This window comes from Thunnus maccoyii, chromosome 8, assembly GCF_910596095.1.
Source record: "Thunnus maccoyii chromosome 8, fThuMac1.1, whole genome shotgun sequence".
Taxonomy (NCBI): Eukaryota; Metazoa; Chordata; class Actinopteri; order Scombriformes; family Scombridae; genus Thunnus; species Thunnus maccoyii.
Genome location: NC_056540.1, coordinates 15134501 through 15160007, shown reverse-complemented (window position 1 = coordinate 15160007; position 25507 = coordinate 15134501). Strand labels below are relative to the sequence as shown.

Below are 25507 nucleotides of genomic sequence, written 5' to 3'. Positions count from 1 at the left end.
AAATCCACAATCCTGATGACATTGCTCGTGGGAAAACCTACAAATAGAGGCGCTGTGTTGTTAAAAATGGCTGTTATTACAGGGAGTCCAAGCTTAAAAAAAAGACAAACAAACAGAGTGGAACTGGAAAGAGATGGAATAGTATTAATGTTAGCATGTCAGCCTGAAGAACTATGTTTAGGGTTATGAGGGCAAGACAGTGATTTTTAAATCTCATCTAATTCAACAGTTATGTTTCTTAAAGGACAGACGAGTGAACAACAAAAACTTCTGCATTTGCCCCACTTTACTGTATCAAAGGCTTCTCTGCTTCAACTAACATCCATCTGTCCAACTCTTTATCGTCAGGAGCTCTTGTGTTCTGTGGCGTTCAAGATAACCATGTCATCGATGGCATTTGAAGCCTCTTTTTTATACCACATGACTGGTATAGGAATGTTAGTAATCCAGTCGGGTAGTTTTGATGAAGACATGAGTAAGAAAAAGGGTTGATGGGTTTGTAATAGACTACACAAGATCATGTGTGTCCCTCCACTACCCACCATCACTTCAGCTATACAGTGTATTTGTGGTTAAGTCCAGTTCAAAGAAGCTTCATCACTTTCTCGCAAAGTCTTATTTATTTATATTTATTTGTTGCATCAGCAGTTTACAGGTCCAACCATTGCACACACTGCAATATTGTCCTTATTTACAATACTCTTGGCTGCTGTCATTTCTTTTGAATACTTGAGGTTTCAGTAAATGTACAGATTTTCAACACAACTGCCTCAACAGCCTCAGTGCTCCAAGAGAGCCTCTTAAGTGCGTCAATATGCTTAGCATTGGTGACCAGTTCTAACAAAGAAACAAAACAGTCATCAGATTCATTTCGAAAGCACTTTGTGCTGCAGATATTCTATATATCTTCAGTTTATTCTCAAAGGCTGGCTGCTTATTGGTTGACTGGAGTTAAGACAACTGATTGAATGCATCCTTGAATGGATCTCCGTTGAAAAGATATTTCAAGCCTAAATAAAACAAAGGCCACAAAGTTCATCAACACATTGAGATACAGTACAATCGACAGATGCACGTCATCATCCTCTTTTAAAAGCAAACCTCCGTCCTAAAGGCAACGAGTGAGAGGTAACAGTGTGAAACATAAAGCAGAGCTGTCTCAGAAAAGAGCAATAAATACACTGTGGTTAAACATTTACACATTTCAGGCTAGAAGTAACTGAGTTATTAAAAATCCTGGATACATTCTTTCAGTCACAGGAAAACATGATTTAGACTTCAAGTTTATGTCACCTTCACACACACACTGTCACTTCCTTTAACTCTTGGCAACTTATTGGCTAAAAAAAACAACAACACATAAAATACTTACATTCTTTTAGTCATTTGAAATGGTAAGTTTTGACAGTTTCCATTATCTGGACATTTATTTATTTTTACACTGACTGTTAGAGATGGTTAAAATGACCTTATAACCTGCAATCTGAAATGTAATTCTTTCCTTAGTTTCTTCACAGTCAACAGTGACTACTGCATTCCTCTTCTTACAATAAGGTCCACTTCTGCCAAATTGAACACACTTTATCCATATTCAGTGTATAAAATTTGTCAATTCTGTATAGTTGATTGAATATGCTGTTGCACAGTCTAATAGTCCTTATTAACAGTTAAATACTGTTCAGCAGTAAAATCTCATCATTATTCTGTTTCCTCAGTCATTTTTGGGGTTAGCACCACATCTTTCTCCTTCTGGTAACACTTTCATCTCTTCTTAGGGCACTCCTCTCTTTTCATTCAGCGATTTTGACATTCAGTTCACCCCTCTGCCTGCATATCAATCCATCTGTTCATCCTGAATATTTTTATTCAGGCAGAACAACCTCATATGTAGTCTCTGCCCCTTCCTCTTGTTTCTGTCCCTCCATCCCACTTCCTTCATCTTCCTCTCTCTCGGTGTTGATCTGGGCCACTCCCAGCCGGTACAGAGCGTCCCTGATCACTACCTCTCCAGGTTGACAGGCCTTCACCACTTGGTTTATCTGCTGGTTCACAATGTCCCTGCTGGAGAGAAAATCCACCAGACGGTTGTAAAGGTAGTAATAGGCTGTGTTGTTGAAAACCACAGGTTGCCGCCGCATATGGCTCACTGAGGAACAGTCCTCTGGATTCTCTGTGGAGTCTTCCTCAGCTTTATCTATCTGCTTCTCCTGTTCTACCCCTTCCTCATCCTCCTTCTCTTCCTTCTCTTTCTCCAGCTCAGCCACCAGGCTGATATAGGGCTCCAGGTCTCTGCAGAGGGCCAAGGAGTGATGCTCTGGAGCAGGAGGGTCATGGGCCTGAGCTGCTCCAGGAGGATACACCAGCCAGCAAGAAGAGGATTTGGTGATGGGGTGGACCTGCTGGTTCTCCCCCACCAACGACTGGTCAGCGCTGTACGGCTGGTCTTCCAGCTCAGCGCATGACACAAACTGAAGAACAAAAGAAGAGAGGTTACCTGAGAGAGTGACACACCTTGAGCCTTTAACATAGACACTAAGAAAACTATATGGTACCTCCAGTTTTTTGACACAAATAGAAGTATTACAGGCTTAATCCAATCCAAATGTAAGCAAAAGGGCGAGGTGACCTGATGCTGATCAAAAGTCAGAAAATAACCAAAGTCATTGGGATTCATCCTGAAGTTACCAAGGATTTCTGTATAATATTCCATGGCAATGAATCCAACTCAAATTGAACTTTTAGTAAATGGACTAACACAAGAAATATTGTAAATCTACATTTTTGCCATTTTCTGATTTATAGCTCTAATATGTTAACCTGACATGCCAGATGGTTTGTTACACAGAACCATCTGAGAAGTCATCCTTGGAAACTGTTTGGAAAAGGGCAGGCACTTTCAAAAAATACTTGACAAGTGATTGGATGAACCATCTGTCCATCACCATCTATCCCCGTCTTACCTTGTGAGGCAGCTGGATTTGCAAGATCACATGAGAATCCTCATAGGACACTGATTGGTCCAAACACAAGCCTGACAAGATGGATTCTCGTGACCTTATGACCTCGTGTATCCAGCTGCCTCGCAAGATAACTGATGCTTGTAAACAGTAATGATCCCCTGAGACATACAAAATGGATTTCTTTTTTCAAGCTTTTCAATCATATATTTGAATATACTTACAATTTATCTGATCCAAAAAATACTCATTAGGCCTTTAATTGAATTTGTTCCATTTTAACTAGCACATATTAAAGTTTATTAACTTATCTCCTAAATTTAATTGAAATCACTCACCACTGGCTTTTCAAAGGGATCAGAAAAACAGCCTTGGTTCCTGCCCCACATCTGGGCTGCCAGCTCTGGGTACTGCATGTCAGCACACAGTGCCACCTGACGAGCGCAGTCATTAACATAGACTGGGGGCCAGTAGCGAGAGGACAGTAGCAGATCGACATGGTCTCGAGCCGTCTCTCCTCTCACCAAGTACTTAGAGCCACACACCACCTGGACAGAGGTAAGGGACAGATGCAGACAAGTGAACACTGAAAACAACACTGAAAACCCTTTCTGAGGTCTTGCAGAATGACGGGCTCAATGTGATGAATAAATGGCAAAAATATAAGGAATACTGGAGTTTGAAAAAGTTTTAAGTTCATGCATAACTTTGGTTTTTCCCTATAGGACTGATTTTGCATTTCCTGTTTTAAAATGTCACATTTAGAGTTTTGATACAAAGATCTTGTTGACTTGGTTTTGAACTGAAAGGTCAACTCATGACTAGGATGACAAGTTAAAACAATGACAGTGCTGCTGTTTTTACCTTGTGGGGGCAGACCTTGGACAGCTTGCCAGCAGTGAGGTGTTGAGGGGGCTGAGGGGCTGTGGCAAGACCGCCATGAACAAGCGTATACAAGGAGATCAGAGAGGCCAGCAGCTCATTCTAACACAGAAGGAGAGAGGGAGGAGGCTTTTATTTAAAAAAAACTGCACAAATGAAGTATCTTATAGAAGCAGCAGAGATAAGATGAACACAAACTTAGTGTAATAATTAAGGAAACATTCTGTGAAACAAATTCAGGTTTCCACCACAGCAAGCAAACTATCTTGCTAAAATGCCCTTGAGCAAAGCATTTAACCCCCATCAGCCTCAGGGTGTGGGGGAGGGGAGGGGAGGGGAGGGGATTTCCTGTAATGTAGACCAATAATTTATCACATGATCAGTGTGTTTGCTCCAACAGTAACACTTGTATTTTTGCTAGTATTTTACAGTCAATATGTTTAACACAAAAAAAGCAAAAACGTGCATGCATAACGAGCGCAAAGGCACATGTCTCGCACACAAAAACACACACGCTCGCACATGCACACCTTAGTGGAGCCTGGGGTGATGCTCGCCCTGCAGCGATCAAGTATTGTTCTCAGCTCGTCCTCACTGTGATCTTCAATCTTGTCGAGTCTCAGCTGACCGTCATGAATAAGACGTACCAAAACTGATGGATCTCCTGAGACAGATGAGGAAAACGGTCTTTTAAAAACTGTGAAAATATGTTTACAAAAGCCACTACGACCGATACCTGTTAACATTACAAATCAGGGATGGAGACAGTTTTCTCCCTTATTTCTGACTTTAAAAGAAAACCCTTTTCAAGGATTAGCAATTACAAAAACTGAAATTAAGTGGTAATTTAAAGGACACTGGTACCTGAGGGCTGCTGTGTATGTGACAGGACCTTGTCCTTCTCTGTGTTTATGACAGTGGGGCTCCTCATCAGCGGGGGAATGAAAGGAGCAATAATGGAAGCATCCACCCGCGTGATGGGGATGTCTGTGGGGAAAGCTGCCTGCTCGATTGCCTCACTTTCCATGGTCAGCCAGAAGTCATCCACGTGCACCTCATCTGAGATTGAAAACTCAGGCCAGGTAAACTGCAAAGAGGTCACACCAGTATGGATGAAACACTGTCACTGCTAAATAGCTCTATGAGTGTTGTAATTACAGTCTTTTGAACTAAATCTGTCACCTCCACATTCTTGAGCTCCAGTACATTGTTTGTATATCGCTGTGAGATCTCCAGCTTGGGAGCAACGCCACAAATGCCGCAGATCATATCATTGTAATCTCGCACTGTAAGACACTCAAAGGCCCAGTAGCCACTCAGGAGAAGCTCTTGAATTTGAGATGACTCCTCTGGACTCAGAGCATGGACTGATGCAAAGACAAAAAACACAGGATGATAGACAATAGACAGAAGTGATAAAAGTGCTATTCAAAATGACTAAATTGAACTATGATTGTGGCAGAATCCTTGTGGTTCCAAAGTAATCCACACAGTGTTTACCAGGGTGATTGGGGACATGGTCCAGCAGGGTCTTAGCAACCTGAGAGGGTGGGTGGCCCAGTTTGAGGTTGGCCCTGATCTTCAGGAACAGGTCAATACTGACCAGCAGTTTGTTCCCAATGTTGAACAAACCTGTCAACAAACAAAACAAATCCACATTTTAATTCACACAGAAAGCTGTTTATAGGTCATACTGCCTTTAACATCTTTCTCAGAATCAGCTGTTTACATAACTCTTTGATACAATGTGACAAAGAACTGCTGTTATCCTGAACTAACTAACAAAATACTACTGTAACTATGGCCTCATGCCTACAAATAAAGCAAAGAAGGATGAAAACCCTGTAAAAACATGGAAAATAAACAATGATAGTAACACGATTAAATACTGCCATATTAAGCAGCTGAATATCAGAGTAAGCCAAGCATTTATCTGGTTTTACTGAGCCAAAAGATTTAGAATTCTTTGGTTGGTATTTGTTGACATTCTCTTAAAGCGTGTAAAACCGTTGAAAACATGTCCCTATGAAAGAGGCAGAGTTTTAGAGGAGCAAGGAGTAGAAAATGTGTGACCAGTGTATACTGCAAGGAGAGGGGGTCAAGTAAGATTCACTGGAATCTTAGATACTGTATGATATGACACACATTATTCACTGTTGCGGTGCCCCCTTCCGGCCAATGAGCGTTATACTGAATATGCCCAAAGGAATAAAACTTATGATCTTTTGCTTAAATTTAGGTCAAATCTAATCAGCAAAATTTCTGTATATTGTGTTATGTATTTTTTCTATAGTTTTGGGGCATTTTAGAGAGATGACAAGAAACCAGGGGAGAGAGAGAGAGATGGGGAACAAAGGTCTGTGGCCAGAATTGAACCATAGAACAATGAGTGTAGTGTTGAAAAATCATGCAAAGGTAAAATGACACACATGATTCCTAGGGGTTTACCTGCAATCTTATCTGTTTGAGATAACTCTGCCCCCTGACCAAAAGCAAGGGAAATCACACTTGATGAAAAATTAAATGAACAAGGTAGAAGACGTGAGCGGTGCCGTTTACCTGGATGCAAGTCAGTGAAGCTGTGCAGGGCCAGACACTGAACGTTGAGACACACCTTGAGCTGGAGAGAAGCTGTCTGGATCAGTGTCTCAGTCAGCAACCAGCAGTCCTCCTGTCCTGCAACAGTGCTAGAATGTGCACACAAATACACACAAAAAGTGTATACATTAGAGAACCAGACATCAACACAACATGGAAGTACTGACATACAAAAACAGAAGCAGAAATAGCGAGGAGAAGCTTGTGATTAAATGTGTGCTTAAATATCCCCACTATGTCATTCCAGTTCCCATCTTCTCACCTCTGATCTCCTTTGAAAAGAGGGTAGTTACACAGGCTACAGTGAGTAGCTGCTGATTCATAGAACTGAGGCCACCCGGACTCGACCAGCGTCTCTGCTTCGGTGCCGTCTTCCTGCTCCTGGTCACCTGGTTGAACCAGGACGATCTGAAGACTGTTGAGCTCCTGGATGAGGGTCAGCGTCTCCTGGAGCTCAGTCTCGCTCTCAGGAATCAGCAGGGAACGGCGCAGCAGCTGCAGGGTAGATTGGCGCTGGAGGTCTTTCTGAGCAGCACTCAGAGCCTGGTATGGATCGAGCAGAGTCCCAGACTGCAAAAGAGGGATGAAATTATGAGAACAATTGATCCAAATTACATTATTGAAGCTGTTAAAGAGGGATGAGGTGAGAGGTAAGCTTTAATAATCAACACAATGAAAGTGATTCATCGCTACAGCAAAAAAATAAGGTGAACAAGGTGCAAAAACTTTTAACAATAAGCATGTTCAGGGCTTTTATGTGGGATATTGATGCCAAGATTAGTACAATACAGTGCTACCACTGGTATTAGTACTAGTAAGACAAATAAAATCCTGATAGAACTTAAAATACAATGAAACAAAATTACAGAAAGACAGAAGAAACAGGCTGTTAATTATTAAAAAGGTGACACCAATTCTAAAAGAGAAGAAATCCTACAGTATCTGAACTTCATCAAAATCTAGAGGAAGTAAGCTTTCACCTTTGTTCCTTTGGCGTTCCTCTGCGTCAGCTCACAGCCACATTTAGGGCACACTGCAGGTTTGTGTCTGTTTTTATACATATAGTCACAGAATGGGTTCTTACACCGACCCCTGCCTCGTGCTGTAGACAGTCCCAAATCCTAAGAGAAGAAAGAAGACCAACTTATCAAGAAATGAAAGAGACAAAATCATTTTGCAGAGAAATGCTGAGTAATTTAATTACAATACAGCAGTAAATCTCAAAATTCAAGCAAGCTTAACTGCACAGGAAACAGAAATATACTAACAAAGTTAGACACTGTGTGCTGCTTAAATGGCACAACCGACACGATATTCACTCTCCTATCAGTGAGTGAAGCAACAGGCTGATTTCCTTCTGCTGCAACCGGAGAATCCTATAAAAAAAAAAACATACATTGAGTGAGGACACCTGATAAAATCTGTGTCTTTATTATTCTGTTTGTGTGTGTTTGTAGGTGTTTGTGTGTGTTTACCTGCTTGGCTGTGGTTGTGACTGCCTGACCAAGCTGTTTTAAAGTGCTGGGTTTGAGACCTGAGAAACTCTCTCGAGGCACTGTGGTTACAAAAAAAAAACCCCAACCTCATCAAAGAGCAAAAACCTCAGGAAGTACAGTCACCTCTATAGACGTCTCACTTCCTCTCAATATAATCAAGTACACTCAAGGTGGTGTGCACATGCCAGTAGTAAGCAATGAATGAACATACAATGAAACTATACACAAATTATGACCAAAAAGAACACATTTAATAAAGTATAATTACAAAGAACAATCAAATGATGCACAGTACCAGAGGAGGATTTATTGTTGTTCGCAGTCTGAAATTTTCCTTTGTCAGGTGGGACAGTTATGATCTGGAACACAGCACGGCCTGGAAATACAAATACAAGCAATTATGTAAATCCATGTTACCACAGCCTATTTTAACACTACAACAGACCTGTGAGCTGTATGTTTTATCTCACCTGTGCTACAATAGGCAGGGAGGATGGGTCTTACAGGTCTCTTCTGCACAGCTGTGCTGCTTCTGCTTTGACTCTGGACTGTCGCACTTTTCAGACTGTCTTTCAGTTGCCTATTCAATGAGAGAGGAAGAGTATGTTGAATCCAACACAAACTAGTGTCAAACTTACAATAAAAACAGCTGCAATAACAACTCACAATGGTGTCAGTGTAAATCTATTCTATTTATATTTTCACGTTTGCAAAAGGTCTCCATTCAACACTGTCATACATTTATTAAAATGACTTTAAGAAGGCCACTGTGTGTATTTACTGCAAATGATATGTAGAAACTCAAAAAACTTCAAAACAACAACTCCATGGATGCTCACTCTGTTTGTTCCTGTGACTTGATGCTGCTGCCCTCTGGTGGCTTAACAGCTGGAACTGCACGCTGCTTTTTGCCGCACCGTTGAACTTGCCCGTCTTTTTTACTCCCATGGGTGTTTGTTTTACTGACATCGGCACACCCCTCCTGAGCACAGGGTGATGTAGCTTGGCAGCTTTCCTTAGACTTGGTTTCAGCTTTCTCTGGCAATTGCTTGGATGCCGCCTCTTTCTCTTGTGTTTTCTTTGCCTGATATATAAATGCAGCCAAAGTTACATGACTTAAACAGCAGGTCATAATAACATTTACTGAAAACAGAGACAACTGAAGCATTAATCCTTCTGGATGTTCATGACAGATTAAACATCCCTAACTGTTTGTGCAGATATTGCTTGACACTTACAGCAGGTATCCATTTGCCACCGAGGTGGCTCCCACATTCAGGACATGTCGGTGGCTTATGGCGGGTGACATATACAAATGAACAGCCAGGATTTAGACACCTCCCTCGACCTCTCCTGGTGTATGTCTTCACAGACTGCAAAAAAGAGGCAAACATGTAAATTCCTGTCTCTCAACTCCATTTATTACCACATCCACTTATGTGATTTCTCAATTTTTTCCTTTTCCAGTGTATTCTATGCTTGCCAATTTCAGTATTGACCTTTCTAAGTTGGATGGAAAGTGTAGGTGCTTACCATTTTATATGAAGGAGTAGCACTTCGTTCTGCGCTGCCTCCTACAGAAACCATCATGACTGGGCCCACAGAGCTGACACCCGCCAAAGACTTGGTCTCCAACAGGTTCTGAAGTGAAGTGAGGAAGAAAATGTGTCGCTGCATTAGTAAAAAGACTGTTTTGTGAATAAAATGTTGAGCCTTTGTGCTACTGCAGCTGGTAGAGGGAAATTAAAGTCTCACCTGGGTGGGTATAATGGCAACCACCTGTGTAGTTTCCCCCTGTATTTGCTGCACCATCGCCCCGCCATAACCGCTACCAGCAACTCTTGTCTCATTTCCTTTCAGTGTGACCCTGTTGGCCGTAAGGTCAGCGGAGTTCTGTGAGACTCGGGCATCTGTGGAGGCTGGGGCTTTGGAGGAGATGGAGGAGGAAGAAGAAGGTGGGATTCCTTGGAGGGTCGTCGGATGAGACGCCGCAGCCGTTTCCTCCGCTATATCATCGACAACAATAAGCTGCTCAGAAAGTTCTACCTCGCCAGCCAAACCAAGAGGTTGGAACTGGGGTTCTTGGGTGAGAGAGGCAGAGGGCAAGCCTCCCTCCGGTGGAGGATCAAGAGACTCCATGCTGACCTCTGGCTGACAGAATCCTGGCTGGTGATTTGAGGAACAGCCTTTGGCTAAGAGGAAGTAGCTGGCTCTGGGGAGGATTTTGCGGAAGCCTGGCAAGTCTCTGGAGGGACTGACTGAGGACTGAAAGAAATGCAAGGTTAAGAAAATTGTTTATAGAATAATTGCAAAATTATACTAGACACCAGTAAATCAGGCTGCTGTAGATACAAAGCTCCTCCGCTGTGAAAACTGAGACTAATGGGTCACTTCACTCTGACTTCATCTGTAGTTACATGAGCCAAATGTATTCATTGCCACTGAAATCAATCCAGTTGACAATATGAGTGCTCTGCAGTGCATAATCATGAAGAAAAGCTAAGAAATACTCAACATCCTATATTAAAACCAGCACTCCATCACGTGAAAACCTTTTAAAAAGATTGGCTTGGTTTGACTGCTTAGATGTGTCAGAATACATGGTAATATCCCTACAGTTTTTAAAATGTAGGCTATTAACCAGAAAAAAATATTAGAAAGTAATGGGAGTTCCTGTAATCACTTTAGACTTTCATAACTCATTGTTCTGAACTTTTTTATTAAGGTGATTAGTGATTCTTAAATTAAATTAACATGGAAAGTAATCTCAATGAGCATTTGCGTGACACACTTTCATCTTTTGAATTGACTGTAATTGGTTTATATGAACACATTTAAATTTCTTTCAGAACAGGCCTGGTTGTTCTGATTTTTAAATGAGGACGTTTTATTCTGAGTACTTGTGAAGTTTGATCAGGAAGTTTTATTATGAGTATATATAATCTCCATGAATGCTCAGATATTTACATAAAAACAAACTAAAAAAAGAGTTGAGGATGTAGCTTACTGTATCTATGCCCTCTTTCTCCGACTTGGCCTTCTCCAGATAGTAGCTTTTCTCAGCTACGCTGAGCCTTTTCCAGCTCTCACTGATACGCTTGTTGATCTCTGACTGTGGCAGATTAGGGACTTCCTGTTGCATCATCTGATGGACATCAAAGTAGTATAACAGGTAGGCAGACCTAAAACAGACAGATTCCATGTCTACAATCAGTACACGACAATCAGGGAGAATTGATATGATTTTTGTAAGCTCAGTCCCCGTTTTGGGCCATACTTCATGCTGTGATATTTTGACAGCTGTGTGACAGTCTTTTCAGGCTATATAAGTTACCTGGGCTTCTTTGGTTTCTCCACGTTATCTTCGTGAGCTTTGCTTTTCCTCTTTTTTGGAGGAGTCACTTCCATTTGGTTGTAGCAGCTCTCCACCTCGTCAGTCACTTTCACTACCTCATACACCTTCACTTTCTCCATGATTTCCCAGGATCTAGGGACCAATTTCAAAAACAGTACGAGATTAGTTTGTTGTTCATGAACCTTTATGAAGGTAAGATTTATTTCAGGGGTGTTATATTAGAATACATTAGTTTTAACTCAAGTTAGGTGAGCAAAAAAAGAAGAATACAAACGGATAACTGGATGTATATTACATTACATAATAATATGCATTTAACATCATTAATAAATGATACAATGGTGCAACAGTAAAGCATGACTGTGCAGCGCCACTCTTCTGTGTTGTGATGAAAGCACTGAGTTTATGTAGTTTATGATAACTCAGTGGGTAAGTTATACCTGAGCTGATGAGAGGCAAATAAAGATACTTTTTAATGTCTGTCTAATAAAAGCCACTTAAAGTAGGACAGTAAAACTGTGCTGGTAAGTTGCTCTATGCTGAGACAAAGCACGATAGTGTGTTGGTCATAATAACATTATGCGTAAAGTAGACATGCGAGTGGCTCACTGAAGGAGGAATAAAGCGCTAACATGTCAAACACACTGACTAAACGCAGCTTTAATGGCGTGTGTTTATACTGCCTGCACAGTCCGTGAGTTATCCAATGAAATGCCTTCTTATTGAAGCCTTACCTACGACGGCCCGAGGCGCTACAAACTGCTCTGAAAGACCTTTAGAAGAAGCCACATAAGTCGGACATTGTACAGACTGTAAACAATCCTGAAATGTATCTATGCTTCATATCAAACCTGGAATTCGCGACGCATAAATGTCTGTAAAGTAGCTTCGTTTGTCGTCGAATTGTAAAAAAAAAAATACATGGCGGTTTGTTGCTATGGTCCTAGACCAATCAAATGCCGGAATAAACAAGGACGGGCCAATCATGGTAGACGTTTTTGACACGTGAAGGTAACGCTTGCGTCCCATAGACCTTCAGAATACAGATAAGTGCAGTTCACAAGTACTCAGTAAAAGTGCAAATCACTACATGGGAGGTCTCAATGGTTATTGTAACACAAAGCTCAGTCCGTAAAATATTCACTGCTTCAAGTAAGTTTTTTTTAATCTTGGCCAACTAAAAACGTTTTCTATCAAAGTGGAGAGGTGATATTGTATACCCAAACAGATATATCATCTTAAAGAATTATGCTTAAAGTTATCCATTTAATCACGGGGCAGAGACATGAAAAACACATTTCTAAATGCACAAAGGAGAAGGTAGCAGTGACAAAAAAGTGCAAGTTTTTTGTTACTGTCTTGAACTGTCTCCGGAGTTAAAACTGTATTTTACAACTATCCACGGCGCCGTAAACACCCAGACCAAACTAATCGCATCGATCATAAGCCGCCCAGGCGTAGGAGCCGAACACTGATAAATCCACTGAGCAAAAATGGCAGATGACAAGGTGAGTGAGTTCCTGTGCTATGGCTATAATTGTATTAAATTCACGTGTTTCGTCAGATGACAGTAGCTGCTGGAGGAGGCCGAATAAACCCTCTCAGCAGCCGTTGGTTCTGTGCTAAAATGAGCATTTCTAGATCCACGAACGCTTGTAACGGACATACTTGATCTGGCTAACTTAAGTTATGGTGCTACCAGCTAGCCAGCGAACTTAAACTGACCCATTTAACTGTCAATTAACTGTTTTGTTAGAAAAGCTTTTAATGGGAAATTATGTCAGTAACTAATTGATTTTAGGCTATGTTGTATAGCATCTTAATTATCGTTCAAGTCGGAATTGTCACTTTCTTAATACAAACGTGACCCACGGTTTCTATTTTAGGATCCACTGAAACAGTTGAAAGACCTGACTCAGCTCAAAAACCAGTTGGAGGAGATCCAGAGACGAGTGGAGAGCGAAGTCTCCGTAGGAATCCCTCAGGTAAGTTATTATTGTGCCCCTGATAACTGACCAAGTTACATGAGGACAAAAAGTCAGATGTTCCCCTCCTCTAAGTTACCAACCTTGGATTTTTTTTCCAGATATGTTTTTGAAGGTGAATGTAATTTGTTATTCTCATGGGGAATATATATAAATCGAAATGGCCAAACTTTGGCCCTTCATTCACCTTTTTATTAATGAAATTAAAACGTGTTACTCTTGACTGAAAGTGATGAACAAGCAAAGAGAATCATAGAATATGAGATCATGTCTTCGTACATCCTGATTTTAAATGCCTTTTTCACTATAGTATCGTTGCCCTTTTCTGAGTTCTGTCTCAGGACTGTCATATATACCCTCTTATGATTAGTCTGTGTTGTTATATTGTTAGTTATATGATGTTTTATCATTGACAAGGGGATAGATATATCCTTTTTAGCCTTTATTTAACCAGGTAAAAGTCTCATTGACATTAAGATCTCTTTTTCAAGAGTGACCTGGCCAAGAGAGTAGCTTTAACATTGTTATAGTAATAAACAAAAAGAATATAATTATCACACCCTACAAACGAGTGAACACAATATCCAGTTAATATGCAATACAAGATTATGGACAAAATCCAGTTATGATGGGCTGCAACCAATGATTATTTTCATTATCGATAAATCTGTGGATCATTTTATTGATTAATCGTCTAGAAAATGTCAGAAAATGGTGAAAAATGTTGATCAATGTTTCCCACAGCCCAAGATGACATGAATAAATATCTTTTTTTGTCCCAACCAACAGTCCACAACCAAAAGATATTCTGTTTACTATCATAGAAGACTAAAGAAACCAGAAAATATTCACACTTGTGAAATTGGAACCAGAAAACTTTGGCTTTTGTTCTTAAGAAATTACTCAAAATGATTACTTGTTGCCTCTTTAGTTCAGTTTATTTACCCATCTGTATGTCCTTTCCTGTGATTGGACAGTGCTGTAAATCCTGCTGTCTTGCTCTTGTAGGGAGGCTCAGTGTTGGGATCTCCGTTTCTGAAGGGTTTCCTGGCTGGCTATGTGGTGGCTAAGCTACGCTCCTCTGCCATCCTGGGAGTGCTGCTGGGAACAATCACTGGCATCTATTCAGCACAGAACTATCAAGTGCCCAACATTGAAAGAACTGTGAAAGAGTATATGAACAGTTTGAAAAAAGGACCAAAGTAATTTGGGCTGACTGCTAGTCTTGCCAGTCATATAACGGGCACAACTAGAAGAAATCCTGCTTCAGCTGCTGGCTTGTCAGTGGCCCATGACGGAACAACCTTCAAGATTTCTGTGTAGACCGGACTGTGGATGTAATATAACTGGAATTTCACAGGGGACTCCAACTGAAAGACTTTCTTTGTCTCCTTTGTTTCAAATTGACTTAAAGACAGATCTTTATTTCCACGTGTTCCTGTTCAATGTTATTACAAGATGTAAGACTACAAAGTTTTAACTTTTTAACTTGTCTTAGTTTTGTTGCCTGAAGCAGATGTCTAAGCCTATTAGAATTTGAATTAGTCGTGTAAAACGGGCAGTAATTCCTGCAAATGCGTCCTACAACTTTATTATTATACAGAGAAATTATACAGAGAATAATGTATTTAAGTATTTTACAATTGGTATATAAATGGTTGAGCTTTGTAAGATAAAATAGCCTAAAGTGAGTTGTTGCACTATAGCAAGTATTGAGATTTGTTAGGAATTAAAAGTGTTTATTTTCCATCACTGAGGATGATTGTGATCCAGAATGTGGGGACCTCCTCTCCAGTGAAGTATAGGAGACAGTGGGTGAAGAGGCTTCAGTGGGGCGTCCTCTTGGGCCTGATGGTCCTCATATACGGCTCTCATGCACCACTCATCACTCTGACCAAAGTAGACGGTCAAGTCCCTTTCGACCCCTCCTCTTGTGTCGTCATGATTGAGTTAGCCAAACTCCTCATTTCTCTGGCAACTCTCGTTCTAACTGGGGGTGTATCCGCCTTACACGCTCCTCCACCTCTAGTCCTTGTGGCTCCGTATGCAGTCCCCGCCATACTCTATGCCCTCAACAACAACCTGGTAGTCGTCATGCAGGCCTACATGGATCCAAGCTCATACCAAGTCCTCAGCAACCTAAAAATCGCTTCCACCGCCCTGCTGTACTCCTTCTGCCTGGGTAAGAGGCTCCGGCAGGGTCAGTGGTTAGCTCTGGGGCTCCTCATGGGAGCTGGGGTGTGCCACAGCTACAGCAGCCTGGATCTAGGGGACACTGACAAGGATGAAGCTGAGCAAGGCCCAAGGCTTCATATCACAGCATGGGGGCTTTTCCTTGTGCTGGTGTACTGCTGTGTTTCAGGGCTAGCAGCAGTTTACACAGAGAGGGTGCTGAAGAGCCAGAAGCTGCCCCTAAGTCTGCAGAATCTCTACCTCTATGTGTTCGGTGTAGCCATCAACGGGCTGTCCTCCTTCTCCGCTGTAGCAAGTGAAAAGAGCTTTCTGGAGGGATACTCAGGGGCGGTTTGGGTGATTATAGCAGGGCAGGCAGCTAACGGACTCCTGATGTCTGTGGTGCTAAAGCATGGCAGCGGGATCACCAGACTGTTTGTCATTTCCTGCTCCATGCTGGTTAATGCTCTGTTGTCTTGGGCCATTTTAGGGCTGCAGCTTACTCCTTTTTTCCTCCTACCAGTTTCTATGATTGGACTGGCAGCTTTCCTTTATTACAGATAGTGGAGTCTTCACCAAACAAATCACAAGGCTCGACTTACCCAAAAGGAACTCCTGTCACAATCTACCAACTGTTTGTTTCCTAGTTCTTGAGATTAAGTTTCAAATGTGATGTGTTTTCTGCCTTCTGTCTATCTGCCTTTTTAGTCTTGTTTTTTTTTTTCCATCTTAAAACTGGACTTTTTCATCCAGAATCCAACACATGTATCTGATTTGTAACCGTATTACCATGTCAGCTAAAGTCTAATTTGACCATTTGCATCACATTAGAAGGTTTAGTTTATAATTTTGTTAGGCTATTGTAAGTAAATTCAAATAATAATGCATGTAAGAAATAATTATATCTTTCAGTAACACATATCTGAAGGGTGCTGCTATTGTCATCTTGGTGTTTTTTTTGTTTTGTATCACATTCTCTGCCAAGAATAATATCAAAGATCAAATAAAAGTGTTATTCAGTGTGTTAATGATGACTAATAAATTGTCAGTTTTATTTCTCATGACTTACAATATGCACATTGATTCATAAACATCTTATATATTCACTGCTGCTGGGATAACAGTTCAGCCTTAGGATCACCTCGCACAGCTAGAGCATCCTTTAACTCTGCCAGCGCTGTAAAGAAAAGTAAAAGAAGTTAACATGCAGGTGGGAGCTACTATCATCTTTTGGTATTCATGTCACATTCAGCTCATATCTGTAAAATAACCGACAGTGTGGTAGAGGTTAAGAAACATACACTGACCTTTGTGGAGTTGTTTGTTGTCAGCCTGCAGCTGCTGGTTCTGGGCAGACAAGTAGACAGCATCCTGCACGGCCTCCAGCAGCACACTTCTGTATCTGCCCTCTGACATCTTCCTCTGCTCCTCGCTTACCTGACGAAACACTCTGAACACCTGAAGAGCAGGAAAAGAGATAACAGAATAAACATAAGGGTGATGCAGGAAAGACAGAAGCCAGAGATGCTTCCTTATCAGACATCTATTACAATATACCCCTTTTTTCCTGAAAGTGTGTACAATGTGTGTCTCTAATATGAGGTGGCACTCGCAAAATTCTGTTAATTTGTTTTTTTTAAAGCATCCGTTGCTGCACCATTTTCAGATTTACAAAACCTATCAGAAAGAAATGATTCTGACTGCAGTGACCTGTAAGTGTGGTAAAATATGGACTACAGTCTACCCAAAATATCCCCCCCCCCCCCCGGCCCCCAAGCACTGAGTCAGCATCACATCAATGCTCAAGCTTCATGCAGACCTTGTCATGAGTAAAACTTCAATATATTGAGCTGCGCATGAAGAAAGCTTATTGAAGATATTTCCCCAGTAGTTATGTTGAAAATATCAATATGTGCTATTTTTACATGCTAAATGTATTATTAAATGTCTGTAAAACTCTCCAGAATTGTATTTCACAGCTCAGTTAATGTGTGTATCGCATATTTGTGTTTATCGTGTAAATGAGGAAGAATCACTTATATGTAAACATTTGATTGTATTCATGCTGATTGTATTTTCATGGGAGTGTGAGTAGTGGGACACCTTATTAACTTACCATCATACACTTTCAAAACGCTGCTGCATACTCAGTAAGGAGACCTGTGTAGCTCTCTTAAATTATTTGGGAGCTGAGACCAATTTAAACTTTATGCATAGCACTCGTTCTTAATTATGAGACTAAGTGCAAAACGGCCTCATTCTTAGAATTTCATCGTACTATAGACCAAAATCTTACCCTGAGAGGCTTCAGACATACTGACTCAGGTGTTCTGAATAACAAAGCTCATGCAAACACATAAACCATCTGCAGGCAGACTGAATCACATCTATTGGTGAAAGAGGTCAGCAAAAGGAAATACTAAACTTATTAAATGAAAATGTATTTGAATCAGTGTTTTCTCCAAACTCTCACCTGCAGGCTCTCCTCCCTCAGACAATGCAGCTCTGCCTGGTGTCTGTGATATTGATCCTGCAGGTCTCTCTCAGCCTGCTGGGCCTCAGCGCGCAGGGCCTCTATCTGCATCACCAGGACCCGCCTCTCTCTGGTCAGCACCAGCAGCTCTCTCTGGGGGTCCTCTATCTAAGGGAGGATTAGATGAAACCATAAAAAATGCAAGGAAATAACGGATTTAAGTTGCAAATGCAGTGGTTTCCTCTGCGCACAATAAATCCAGCCTTGCATTAATTTAAACTGACTCAGCAGCCCTCTGCTAAGATAGATCACAAACTGAATAATGTTAAACAACAGTGTATCTCATTAGCTTACCGGTAGCTGTTCCTGCGCCAAGTCTCTCTCCATCGTCTCCACCTCTTCCTGAATTAATCTCCCATGGTCCTCCTTGAGTTGCCTCCTCCGCTCCAGGGCTTTGCTGTACTCCAACTGAGACTGATCATTAAACCCACAAAATAAACATCTTAGTGTGGAGTGCCTGCTGTTGCAAACATAAATCTTATCTGTATGTTTAACGTGGTGTTCACAAAGCCTTGTAAACACGTTCTCCAATCAGATGCAAAGGTGTTCTGTATATAATACTCAATTTAAAATGGCAAGAGTTAGATACTTGTTGGCAGAGGTCAGATTTCTCTGTAGCAGCAGTGTTCTTCACTGTTTCCTCTCTGAGAGTCTCCCTCAGCTGCTGGATTCTTGCTACCCTCTCCTGGACTTTCCCCACATTCCCTTTACCCTCTGAGGACATGAAAAACACACACATAACATAGGTCATGCTTGTCCCTATGTGCGCAAGTCCACATATTTTTTTTAATCATGCATATTACCTTTGATATGATCTTCCATTTCCTGTCTCAGCTGTTCCTGTAAATATTTCATGGTGTCTGTACTCTCTCTGTGACTAACGCTGTGATCTCCAGAAAAGTGCCAATTGCTATCTGGGGACTGACGACTCTGCCAAAGCAAATGCAAAACATAGTACTCACTTCATCATGTTGGAAAAAGAATTTGTCATCCTTTGCCAAACTTGTGTGGAAAAGTAATCTGTTTACATATGTTTAAACCTTAATTTTGACTTTTATCTTCTCTGACTCTTCCCTCCTTTTTTCCCATGACTGATCTTTCACAATCTGTTGGAAAGATCACAGGAAGTATTTCCATTATGAACTCAGTTTAGTCCCTAAAGAAGATGCTGTTTAGTATCACTGTAATCCTACAAAATACCTGCAGGTTTTGGATCAGCTCTGCTAGCCTGTAGGTGTTGTGTGCTGCACTTTCCCCCTGTGACATCATCATGTTTCTTACATCCATGATGCAACCTCTGATCTCTTGCTCGGCTGCCCACGGACACCAGCAGCCAACAGCAGCCTGAGTTACCAGACTTCTCATTTTCTGGGCCAAAGCTAAAGCAGAGGGCGTCTCATCATCTAGAAGACCTGCATGAGGAGGAGAGTCGGTTTTACATCAGTAAGACACATGCTTAAATTGGTGTGGTTGGGACCAGAGGAACTTACCCTGAGGGTGGATACAGTAGATGAAAACCGTCTTACTGTTTCCTGTTAAGGCATCATTTAGGAGGAAAGGCAGGAGCTTGTCGGTTGTTGTGGCTTCACATTGGATTTGGTCCAGAACCTTCATCAGTGGGCTGACTCTGGAGAGTATTCAGCTGTTAGCACTGAGTGCAACACACACTGTGCATCATAGTGCTGCTACCTGTCCAGTTATATGGCATTTTAAAAGTGCTATTCAGACATCAGTGTGTGATGAGAGAACAGACTAAACATAACATATATATATATATATATATATAGTACCAGTCAAATAGTACCAGTCAAACTGACATTAGGATGCTGTTGCCAACTTCACAAAGTGGCAGCGAAATGTTTTTATTATTCAGTAGCCTTGTTATTTTTTGCTTTCTGAGGTGTAACTAGAGCTGTTGCAACACTATCCACACCTAGTTTTAATGTTTTCTAGCTGTAAGCAGCTCTGTGATTTATTTTGTGCATTAGTGTTCCTCAAAAATCAAGATTTTTTAGTATGCATACTGATTATTTTGACTTATTTTGGCTTTTCTCCAGTGTGAACACACTACATACTTAAAACCTGCTTAGAATGATTTTGTAGTATGATTTCTGGTCATGGGGTGTGTTGAAGATTGTAGTACTGTATGTAGGACAACTGCGGACGGTGTGTTAATTTTAATGTTGCATCAAGCTGCTAGATTCGTTGAAGCAATTGATACAATACACATAATATTTGACTGAAATAGAGCCCTGTCATGGCAGAAGACTGCAATGATGCACTTTGTGTGCAAAATGGACTTAATTAGCTTTTTTTCACATCAGATGTTTTGACTAATCATTGCTGAAGAAGCACAGGTGTTACTAATAACATTAACGATGGCTCTGGTGTCACAGTTAGCCATGACAGTGAGACAGTGAGCCAGCATGCACAATACCACAACCCTTCCTTCCTCCCTTCCTTATATTAATGCTTATACTTATACACTCTTTATAAGGCATGCTTTATTGGAAAATTGTACCTGATAAGGATGGAAATAAAATTCATAAGACCTGAATGATTGTTGTGAATGTCTGTTATGAATACTCAAGATAGTAAATGTTAAAATATAACCAGCACACAGGACAGAGTTATCTACCAGAGACATAATGATGACTTAAGTACCAATCCAGTCTCCAGGTATTTAGCAATGAGACTGATGGTTCCCATAGACAGAACAGTTCTTAAACACGTAGCTGAACATTAGGAAATTATTTTTAGCTCCTCTTTCCCATGTAATGGATAGCTCGCTGTACTGTACTGACCCTCTGAGGTCAGTCCTGCTGGCTCCTCCTGTCAGGCTGAACAGCTGCAGTCTGCTGCGGCAGACCTCAGACTCCAGCTCCTCTGGATGGAGTTTCCACTCGACAGCCACTGAGAACAGGGAACTACATCTGTGGGAGACAGACATGAACACAGGTACATTCATTCATAGCATTCAGGAAAGGTCAAGCTGACCGACACCGTGTGCAACAACCTGCTCAGGAAATCTGCTACATTACAATCGAATCACTTGTGCAAGAGTATGACACTTAATTCTATTGTGTTTGACCATTCAAAGTTATTCAGTAACTGGATTGCATGGCAAGAGTTTATGTGACCTACCTACTGGAAATGAAGCCTGCATTGGCCTTCAGTGTTGCTCTGCATGTTTCATAAACACTATAAGCTTCTTCAGCTGAGTCCACACAAACCTCACTTAAACCTCCTATAAGACTGAGACAGACATGTGCACATGACGTCAATGTGTTGCATGCATAAACCATTTCAATATGTATTTGTTGTTTACTGCATGAAATCACCTTCCGAGGATTGGGTGCATCATAAGTTTTAGAGTCTGTCTGCTGGGGCTTAGGAGATCCACAGCACTGCCATCTGGATGAAACTGACATCAAAAAGCATCTAAAGTTAGGCTTTATCATATTGTGTCTATTATAATTTGTGGTTATGCCGTTATATAGAAGGACAAACCTGAAGGAATGACAAAGAGATGAGCAGCTCCTCTTTCACTTGTGATGACATGCGACTTAACAGATTTGTCAAAACCTACAATCAGAGTCAAGATTAACAATAAGAAAACATAAAAATTGTCAATACTGGTTACGGTTTTGTTTAAGGCTCCACCTGTTTGACGATACTGTGGTCAATCAGAGTGCTCATCTTCTCAGCGGAGGCTCCACATATCAGCAGCGCTCCATTATAACCACTAGATATAGACTCAGTTAGAGGCTGCAGGAGCTCAGAGTGGAATCTCTGCAGATTAATATTCAGACACACAGTTTCCAGACATCACAATATTCTGCAGTCCAAGGCAGTAGAGAGGCTTTGTGGAGTAGCTCAAATAAAACAGTCACGTTGGTATAAATCAGAGGTCAAAAGGTCTTCTGTACCTGTATGTTGTCAACAGTCACAACTTGGTCAAATAAGAAGGACTTTCTTTCCTGTTTGAAAAACACATACAGCATTGAGAGCTTGCAGAGAGCAAATAACTAAATGGTGACAGTGACAGTTTTTTTTTACCTCATCCTTCCCCGATGTGTAGACTACAGTACGTCCATCTTCTATAATAACTACACAGTTTTTACCCTCTGAGTGCACAAACAGATATAGAATTTAAAAACACATCTCTCTAATGGTGCCATAGCAGATTTATAGATTTTACATTTTCCCACTTGCTTTACCTGGGATTGCAGGAAGTAGAACTCCCACTCTCACTGTTTCACCTCTCTCACACGGCTGTAGAAACATGGTCACAGATCACCACGAGCCAGACTTCATTTGCTTTAATTCTGTTTTCTGTCATTTTACGATGTAATGGTTGTTAAAAGAATTGGTACTTACAGGTGCATTCATGTTCCCAGTGGCCATCCTGTCTTTATGTCTACCGTAGCCGCTGGGTCACCTGGATTTCATTGCACTCTGCTGAATTATTGATGAGACAGAATCTACTTTCACGGGTCTAAGCGATCAGGGTACGGTTACCAAGATGGACAGAAAGGTCAAAACTGAGGAATAATCATTTTGAAGTAATTTTCTTCAACCATCCTCACTGGGTCATTTTGAAATATGGAACACTGCCAGAAGTTGTTTATTCTTTATTAATTCTCCATTTTATTACAAACAAGGATGTTGTTTACGGCAAACATCAACAAAAAGAAATCAGCCATGACAAGAAACCAATAAATACCATCGAATAGAGAGGAGAGCTGTGGTGTCGTCTCCCACCGGTAGCATTTACACGTTTCAAGAGGCAAATTCATTGCACCAATCCAATGCTGGGTCAATGGAGTGGCATACACAAACTCAGTGTGTATGTTCAGGAAGGTGACGGTGTCTTTTAGGATACAGTCACACTGATAGTTCCTCCCTGCATGGAGAATATTCAGCTGCTCCACTGTGCTCAAACTGACCCCTGTCTCATTTATCAAGATAGTAAGCTGGTTATTATCCACCTCCAGCACCTGGGGCTCAGACAGGTTAGCCAGAGATGGGAGACGTTTGAGGCAGTTTTTAGACAAACTGAGCATCTTCAGGCCCTGCGGTGGGTTACTGAATACTTCCAAAAAATTACAAGGTCCAGCTCTTCCAGAGATGTAGAGAACAATGTGTTAACCTCAGTGATCCCTGATAGCATCCTGAGCGGCGTCACCGCCCGGAGGCAGTGTGGATAGTGGAAGATGGACTTGTTTCTGCTGATATCAAGTTCAGCAAAGGCGAGGGGCGAGACTCAGGGGCGTTCAGAGAGCCTGGAGGGAGGTTAAGTTGCTGCCACTCAGACGGAAAGATTTTAGATGCCTGAATGAAAGACAGGAGCATTGTGATATGTTCTGCAGGTTGGTCCAAGAGAAGGGGTTCTCTGACAGATCCAGATAAGGCAGGTTCTCTACCATTCTAGCCCAGTAGCACTCAATCTCAACCAGGCCAGAACCAACAAGACTAAGAGATTTCAGGGAGTCAAACAGCCAATGGTGGAACACCTGGAAGGAGAGCTGGAGGAGGGAGGAGTCCACTGTTATGCCTTTCAGTTGAAGGACTTGAATTTTAGAGCTGTCAGGTAACACTGGATGCTGCAAGGATTGGATAGCTTTGATAGTGGATGAAATTGTGCTAATTTCACCCAGTTGAAACAGTAGTAGAAATGGGATCAGTTAACTGATAAATGAAAAGGGAATTGTGATGTTAAAAAGTAGTTTATTAATCTGGATTAATGAAAAATTTGGATCCAAGGTTAGATCCATCCAGTTTGCCATCTCTCAGCTCCAGTTCCAAAGACTGTAAAGAAAACAAACTTTGTGGTTTGCGGTAACCAGATGTTGAATTCACAACCAGTCCCATTTTCGCTTAAGCTTCAAAGAGAAGCGGCTGTTCCTAAAGTGACAGCGAGTCCCAAAAGCAAGAACCAGTCTCATGGCAGGCAGGAGGACAGCCAGTGACACCTGAAAATATCAAGATCCAAAGAGAGAACTTTATATATTGCAGTTTTAGTGTGAGTCCTGAAAAGACCTTTTTTGTAATGTGAGGCTGTAAATAGAACAAAACATGCTTTTTAATGGAAGAAAGGAGAAATATTACTGTAAAAAGATTTGAAGATGCTTTTTGAATTTGACTTTCTAGAAGCTATAGGAACTTATATATATATTATTCATTTATTTATTTTTGTTAATAGTGATGAGATTTCTGACATGATTTGGGGAACCTCTCCACCTTAAAGATCCCCTCCAGACAAATGAAAAAAAAAAAATATATATATATATATATATATATGTACACATATATATACTCTGCTTTGAATAATAATTAGCATCTGATATGTTTCTTTCAACAAAAAGTTAAATTACCTTGTCATTTAAGAAGTTTAACTACTGAACACAAGCTGTCTCTCAGTAACAAGTCCATCCAGTTGAATATTGGACTGATTGGCGCCCAGACTAGTTGTAATGTCACAAAATCCTGCTTATATGTGCAAATCATAAACTGCCTTCAAGTATCAGACTCTGCATATACATCATTCTGCAGAATGATGTTCAAACATACAAATGCAGTAACAATAAGTACAACAGTGGAAGGCTTTAAAACTCCTGTTTTTTTTACCAAAGGATCATGTCCACAGCCATGATATGTAAGTACATAGAAATCACAGTGTTCCCGCCCTTATCAACCAACACTGATTACCAAACTGCAGGAAATAAATACCCACAAAGCAAACCATATATGAAAACAACATTAAACTATATTTCATCATAAAAACTGTTAAAAAACAGTCAAACAACAATATAAAGGTAAATCAATTAAAATGCCAATTTATTTCCTTATAAAGTTTTGTTGTACTGTTGTATCCCCTGTTAGATAAAAGAGCAAGATATGTAGATGTCCCTTTATCCAAAATGTTTCATGATCATAAAATATCTACAGCTACATCTGCTCCTAAACATGTATTTCTGTTCTGATGTGGAAAAACAATAATTTACCAATGTGCAGTGTATCTTTGAGTCAAGCACTTACCCTTCAGTCATTTCAGCTGTAGATGTGTCCACATTGTGGAGTCACTGACTAAGTTAGAAGTTAGAAGATCTCTTAGACTGGAGATCTATGACCTACTTTAGTGTCTTTATTCTCATCTGATTTCTGATTTTCTGCTGCAGGTGTTTACCACTCTCCCTTCCTTTTTCTCACAACTCTAAAAAATGAGGAAGCTGGTTTGAGGACATATTGACAGGATTTCCTCTAAGCACGACTAAATTCCCCAAATTAATTTTACTAGTGTAATCTTTGTATGTCATCACTACCAGGCAGAGCAACAGGAACCAACACTTGTTCGTTCATCAAAATGACGCTGGCAGCTATGCATCCCTCAAGAATAACAAGATGCTCAAACCAGGACTGGGAAAACAGCACTGAAGGGATCAGCTGGGAAACAAAGCAAAACATGGTTTTCTGTTTTGCTGATCAGATTCTTTAATTTAATTTGATGTCTGTTTCATGATAAACAC

General features: G+C 40.9%; 4 protein-coding genes across 8 annotated transcripts; 2 read left to right on the top strand and 2 right to left on the bottom strand.

The window, feature by feature from the left end:
• Nucleotides 1-1360: 1360 nt before the first annotated feature.
• hmgxb3 (HMG box domain containing 3) lies at nt 1361-12234 on the bottom strand. Of its 5 annotated transcripts, XM_042418759.1 has the most exons (22): nt 12140-12222; nt 12023-12061; nt 11268-11420; nt 10941-11115; nt 9689-10198; nt 9467-9574; nt 9172-9306; nt 8773-9017; nt 8404-8513; nt 8229-8309; nt 7913-7992; nt 7706-7813; nt 7418-7558; nt 6700-7007; nt 6399-6526; nt 5340-5471; nt 5022-5206; nt 4704-4926; nt 4370-4503; nt 3822-3941; nt 3296-3505; nt 1361-2468 (listed from the first exon to the last, which is right to left on the bottom strand). In XM_042418759.1, the coding sequence occupies exons 3-22, from the start codon at nt 11405-11407 to the stop codon at nt 1863-1865; spliced, it is 3879 nt and encodes a 1292-aa protein (XP_042274693.1). In that variant the 5' UTR covers nt 11408-11420; nt 12023-12061; nt 12140-12222; the 3' UTR covers nt 1361-1862. The 5 variants fall into 5 exon arrangements, with proteins under 5 accessions (XP_042274693.1, XP_042274692.1, XP_042274690.1 ...); XM_042418758.1 differs by lacking the exon at nt 12023-12061 and having other exon boundaries at nt 12140-12234; XM_042418756.1 differs by having other exon boundaries at nt 12023-12190.
• Nucleotides 12235-12696: 462 nt separating this feature from the next.
• Nucleotides 12697-14483, top strand: LOC121901791 (SLC35A4 upstream open reading frame protein). The gene is made up of 3 exons (XM_042418763.1): nt 12697-12796; nt 13175-13273; nt 14282-14483. The coding sequence occupies exons 1-3, from the start codon at nt 12782-12784 to the stop codon at nt 14477-14479; spliced, it is 312 nt and encodes a 103-aa protein (XP_042274697.1). The 5' UTR covers nt 12697-12781; the 3' UTR covers nt 14480-14483.
• Nucleotides 14484-15021: 538 nt separating this feature from the next.
• Nucleotides 15022-16473, top strand: slc35a4 (solute carrier family 35 member A4). The gene has a single exon (XM_042418762.1). It carries the CDS (start codon nt 15032-15034, stop codon nt 16007-16009), a length of 978 nt encoding a protein of 325 aa, XP_042274696.1. The 5' UTR covers nt 15022-15031; the 3' UTR covers nt 16010-16473.
• Nucleotides 16474-16524: 51 nt separating this feature from the next.
• On the bottom strand, nt 16525-21220 carry LOC121901788 (kinesin-like protein KIN-4B). The gene is made up of 11 exons (XM_042418755.1): nt 21123-21220; nt 20783-20911; nt 19469-19605; nt 19179-19381; nt 19019-19084; nt 18782-18908; nt 18568-18692; nt 18273-18392; nt 17919-18086; nt 16753-16903; nt 16525-16622 (listed from the first exon to the last, which is right to left on the bottom strand). Exons 3-11 carry the CDS (start codon nt 19590-19592, stop codon nt 16549-16551), a joined length of 1158 nt encoding a protein of 385 aa, XP_042274689.1. The 5' UTR covers nt 19593-19605; nt 20783-20911; nt 21123-21220; the 3' UTR covers nt 16525-16548.
• Nucleotides 21221-25507: the final 4287 nt, after the last annotated feature.